This window comes from Crocodylus porosus, unplaced genomic scaffold (genome assembly GCF_001723895.1).
Source record: "Crocodylus porosus isolate Cpor-Errol unplaced genomic scaffold, CroPor_comp1, whole genome shotgun sequence".
NCBI classification, from domain to species: domain Eukaryota; kingdom Metazoa; phylum Chordata; order Crocodylia; family Crocodylidae; genus Crocodylus; species Crocodylus porosus.
In genome coordinates, this window is record NW_017728922.1 from 417,789 (window position 1) to 422,797 (window position 5,009).

At 74.5% G+C, this 5,009-nt stretch overlaps 1 protein-coding gene across 1 annotated transcript; it reads right to left on the reverse strand.

Moving 5' to 3' along the window:
• Positions 1–2,817: 2,817 nt before the first annotated feature.
• FOXS1 (forkhead box S1) lies at positions 2,818–4,379 on the reverse strand. Its single transcript, XM_019539472.1, has one exon. The coding sequence runs from the start codon at positions 4,336–4,338 to the stop codon at positions 2,920–2,922; it is 1,419 nt and encodes a 472-aa protein (XP_019395017.1). The 5' UTR covers positions 4,339–4,379; the 3' UTR covers positions 2,818–2,919.
• Positions 4,380–5,009: the final 630 nt, after the last annotated feature.

Consider the following 5,009-nt stretch of genomic DNA (forward strand, 5'->3'; position numbering starts at 1 on the left):
GGCCGGGCCGGCCTGCTGGGTGGGGGAGACGCGGCCTGGGAGCCGGCCCACCCACCGCGAGCGGGGCGGGAGCCAGCGGGATGAGCTGCGGTGGCCGGGCCGGGGCGGCAGCGGGCTCCCGCGGGGGCTCTCGGGACCTGCCCGCCTGCCCGGCCAGCCCTGGGTGGGAGCAGAGCTGGGGCAGGTGGCCGGCTGCCCTTCCAGCCTGGGGGCTGCATTCGTGCCCCCCAGCTGCACCCGGCCTCCTGCGGGGCGGGGGGCAGCCGCTGGGCTGTGGGTAGGGGGCAGCTGCGGCTCCCCCCACCCCTGGCCTGGGCCGGCGGGTAGCGCTGAGCGGCGGGAGGGGCAGGGGCTGTTCCCCGGCTGCAGGCAGCATGGGGGGTTTGCCCCGTGGCCCCGTGCGTTCGGGTTTCTCTCGAGGGCTGAGACCGCCCGGCTCCGCCCTGCTGGTGCCTGGTGGGGAGAGCTGGCGGCTTTGCTCCCGCAGCCCCGGCCCCCGCCTTGGCTGGGGCTCCCCAGGGGGAGGCGGCCGCGGCCGCGCCCGGGCCAGCACATTCCCAGCCGGGCCGCGAGCCCCGTGGCGCGGGGGAAAGCCCTGGCCGGGGTCTGTGGGAACCAGACGGCCCCTGGGCACCGCTCGGCAGGGCTCGCTTCCTCCCGTGCCCCCGGGGACTGTGGGAAGGCGGGAGCCGAGGTCAGCCGCTCCGGGCAGGCCAGCGGCGTGGCCCGCGCCAGCGCGACCGCGTTCCCAACCCGTCTTTTTTCACTGGGGAAATAAAAATGCAAGGAAGGGGCGACGATCCAGCCTGGGCCCTGCTCCCGCGCCCCTGCGGCGCAGAGCCGGGCTGTGGGGGCGGCGGGAGCCGATAAGGGGTGACGTGGCTCTGGGCACTGCTGGTCTCCGAGTGACGCCAGCGCCTCCCCTCCCCGTGGGCTCCCTCCGGCTCCGAGGCAAGGGAGCGGCTGGAGGGCCCCGCGACCCTCGGCGCCTTCCCCGCCGTGCCCCTCGCCACCCTGGTTGGTGGCAGCCTGGGCGCTGCGTCCCCGCTTCCTGGAGGGGACAGCCCCCGCGTCCCGCGTGCAGCGCCCGGGATGGGGCTGCTGGGCTGCGGGGCTCATCCCCTGCAGCGCGGCCAGCTGTCCGGGCGCGGCCGGAGGGGCCTGTTGGCCACGCAGCAGGCTTCGGCCCGCGTGCCGGACCTCCGTGCTGCCTCCCTGTCGGGACCGGTGTTTGCGGTGCCGCCCTTGGCACCGCGCAGGCGGGTGGAGAAGGGCTCTGGGTGTGTCCCAGACACCGCTCTCCTTGGCTGCGCTCCGTGCGGGTCTGGCGAGATCCCACGGGAAGGCGCAGCCCAAGCCGGGGCCCGGCTCTTGGACCCAGCCTCGTGGGGTGCTGGCCTTGCCCAGAGCCGCACAGGGGGATAGAAGCGAATGCCCGGCTGGGCAGGGGCGCTCGCGGGAGCCTGCGGGCAGGGAAGCAGCCCGGGCATCCTCTCCGGAAACCCGCTGGTTTAGCTGTCCTGCTGCTGGCAGGCTGTCCTGTTCCCCATCCTGTCGGTCACGGCTGCGGCCGATGCCCCTTCCTCTCCCGGCACTGCCCCGTCTGGGAGAGGGCGGAGGGCCAGATCCTGCGGCCCAGGAGCCGTGCCACCTCGTGCGGTGCGTGCCGAGCTCGTGCCCTGCTTTGTCCCTGCCTCCCCCACCCCGGTGCCTGGTGGCGGTTCCTGGTGGCTTCTGGCGAAGGGGCTTCGGCCCCGGGCCCGGCTCTGCCCGACACCAGCCCGGCTGCCCGCACGAGGCGCCCCGCCCCGGCTGGGGGAGCAGGACGCGGGAGGGTTGCGGGGCCGCTGGTCAGCCGAGACCAGCCCCTCGTGGGCACCCTGGCCGGGCGCCCGGCACGGATCCTGGGGGCCGAGGGCACGGCTGCAGCCCAGCGCAGCCCTGCCCCGCGCGTTTCCTAGGGAGTCACCAGGGAGCCGTGATTCAGGCCCACGTGGCCCCCTCCCTTCCTGGCCGCGGCCCACCCGCCCCGGTGATTAAGGCCGGAAGAATCCTGCGGACGCGCTCACTTTCCCCTGCTCGGCTGCGGTCTGCCCGCGGCTCCGGGCCGCCGCCGGGCTCGTCCCGGCTGCTCGCAGGACGAGCGGCTCCCCGGGCAGCGCTGCGCTGGCCTGGGCTGCCCCGGGCTCCGGGCACTGGAGCGGCTGGAGGCGCCCGGCGGGTCCCGTTGCCCTTCCCGGAGGTCAGCCCCCCACCCCGTTCCCAGGCCTCCCCGGCCTGTGCCCCCGGTGACGGGGGGTTTGCAGTCGTCCTGGCCGTGGCTCGCAGCCCTGCCCAGCTGGGTCCCGGCGCGAAACCCTGGCCTGAGCCAGGGACACGGCTGTATCAGGGGGGCGAGGCTGCCCCGGTACTTGCACTGCGCTAGCCCCGTGGCTCTGCAGCTGGTTAGCACGGATGCGGCACACATCTGGCCCTGGCCCCATAGGCTCCCGGGGGGCATCTCCCTGGGGCTGTGCTGTCAGGGCTGCCCCGTGGATGGGAGCCCAGGGTCCGTGGTGAAGTCAGGTTGCCAGCGCAGAGCGGGCGGGACGTGCCCTCGCTGTGCCCAGGGACAAGTGGCCCGTGAGGGGCAGGGAATGGGGCGCCCCTCCCAGCAATGTCCCCCCACCCCGGCACGGGCCCAGGCAGACACCAAAGCAGGCAGCGATGGGGGAATGAATGCGCTTTATTCCGCGGGCTGGCACCGAGTCTGTCCCCGGGCCTGTGGGGTACAAGCTGGGGCAAAGGGGGTGGTGGCAGTGTCCGCACCCCCAGGGATGCCCCCGGCAGCCAGGGTCCGTGCGGGCTGTGCCGGGCGGTCCCCGGCGGGAGGCAATAACTTACGCGGGGCGTCCGTCTCTCCCGCACAGCCGGCTCCCGTCACTCGAAGAAGAACATGCCCGGTGTCCGGTAGAAGCACTTGGGCAGCCCCAGGTGGTAGCCGTTGCCCCCTTGCAGGGGGAAGGCGGACCCGGACCAGGCCTCCTTCTGGTCCGCGGGCAGCTGGAGGGCCGGGCGGAAGGGGGGCGGCTGCACGGGCGGCCCGGGGGCCGCGGGCTGGGCCGAGCTGAGCAGGTGCTCCAGGGCCGAGCTGCACGGGCGCTCGTTCACGCAGAAGCTCAGCGCCTGCACGCGGCACTGGTAGCTCCCGCTCAGGGCGTCGGGGCCCGCGCAGCCGAAGGAGCCGAAGACGGGCAGCGCCGGCTTGGCGTAGGCCTCGCCCTCGAAAGCGGGGAAGCAGGCGGGCGAGGGCTGCCGGCCGCAGGGCAGCGGGGCGGGGAACCCCGGGGCCACCTGGCCGAAGGGCTGGGCCAGCCCCAGGGCGGGGGCTGCCGCCTCCTTGGCCTCCAGCGCGCTCTCCGCCAGCACCGCGTCCGGCAGCGAGTCCTTGACCTCGGGGGCCGGCTGGCTCAAGCGCTCCGCCGGGCTGGCGTAGGGGCTCAGGCGAGGCATCGGGATGCGTGGCTGGAGCCCCCCGAAGACGGGCTCCTTCAGCAGCGGCGGCTCCTGGCCCCGGCTCTCCGGCAGCGGGTAGCACGGCTCCTTGAAGAGCTGGGGCTTGGGCTCCGGCCCCGCGGGCGGGTACAAGCACGCCTGCCGGGGCTTCTGCAGGTACTTCCTGGGCTGCTCGGGGCAGCGGGCTCCGGGGTGCGCGCTGCTCGGGGCCCGCTCCTTGGCGTCGCTCCGCGGCTCCGCGGAGAGCGGCTGGCTGGCCGCGCTTGGCTCTGGCGGGGAGTAGCCGCCCTCGGTCTTGATCTCCGGGGCCGGGGCCGGGGCCGGGGCCTGCCGCGCGCGGGGCTTGGGCGGCTTCTTGCGCGCCTCCTCGGCCTCGGCGCCCGGCGCGTCCCCCCGGCCTCGCTTGCGCGTGAAGCGGCGCCGGCGGCGCAGGAAGGAGCCGTTCTCGAACATGTTGTAGCAGTCGGGGTCCAGCGTCCAGTAGTTGCCCTTGCCCGGCTTCTTGCCGTCGCGGGGCACCTTGACGAAGCACTCGTTGAGCGAGAGGTTGTGGCGGATGGAGTTCTGCCAGCCCTGCTTGTTGTCCCGGTAGAAGGTGAAGTGGCCCATGATGTAGCGGTAGATGCCGTTCAGCGTGATCTGCTTCTCCGGCGTGCTCTGGATGGCCATGGTGATCAGCGCGATGTAGCTGTAGGGCGGCTTGGCGGCCTCGCCGGCCGGGGCCTGCCCAGCGCCCGCCGCGCTGCCCGCGTACGGCGCCAGCACCATGCCCGGGGTGCTGCAGGCGCCCGGCCCGGCGGCGACGCGCAGGGAGGAGGCCGGAGCGGGGTACTCCAGTTGCATCCTTCCCCTGCACGCTGCAGCCTCCTGGCCCCAAATGCAGGAAGCCCTGTCCCGGCTCCGTTAAAACTCTGCCGCGGCCCAGCCCCCGACGAAGTCCCTCCTCTGGCCCCGAGCAGCGCGGGGGCCGCCCAAGGCGGAGCGAGGGGGGAGCAGGGGCCGGTTGTCTGGCGCTTGCTGGATCTCAGCGGTGCCTGAGCCGACGGGGCAGGACCGCGGCGTCTGGGGAGGAAACGCAACCTCGAGCTGGCAGACCCAGCCCAGCCAGCGCAGCCCTTCCCAGACAGAGTGGGTGGGACGGGGAGAGGCAATGGACGGCGGGGCAGCGTGGAGGAGTGGGGAGGGCTACTGCCAGGCTCGTCCCCCCCGGGCCCCCCAGCTCCGTCTCTCTGGGCCTGGCAGGTTTCTCGCCCAGGGGGCTGGAGCTGGGGGGTGGCCACGCGCCCAGACAGGGATGGATGCACCTTGCAGCGGCCTGGGACCGCGGAGCCCGAGCTCCCAGCCGGCGCTGCGTTGCCAGGGGCAGAGGAGAGGCCAGGCTGGGGGCTGCAGGCGGGGGCATGGTCGTGCACCCCGGGCAGAAGATGCCGGTTTCTGCCGGCAGCAGGGGCCCCTCCAGGCTCCCGCTCCCTGTGGCCGAGGCCCTGGGCGCCTGCACCCCCTCGGGCGCCGAG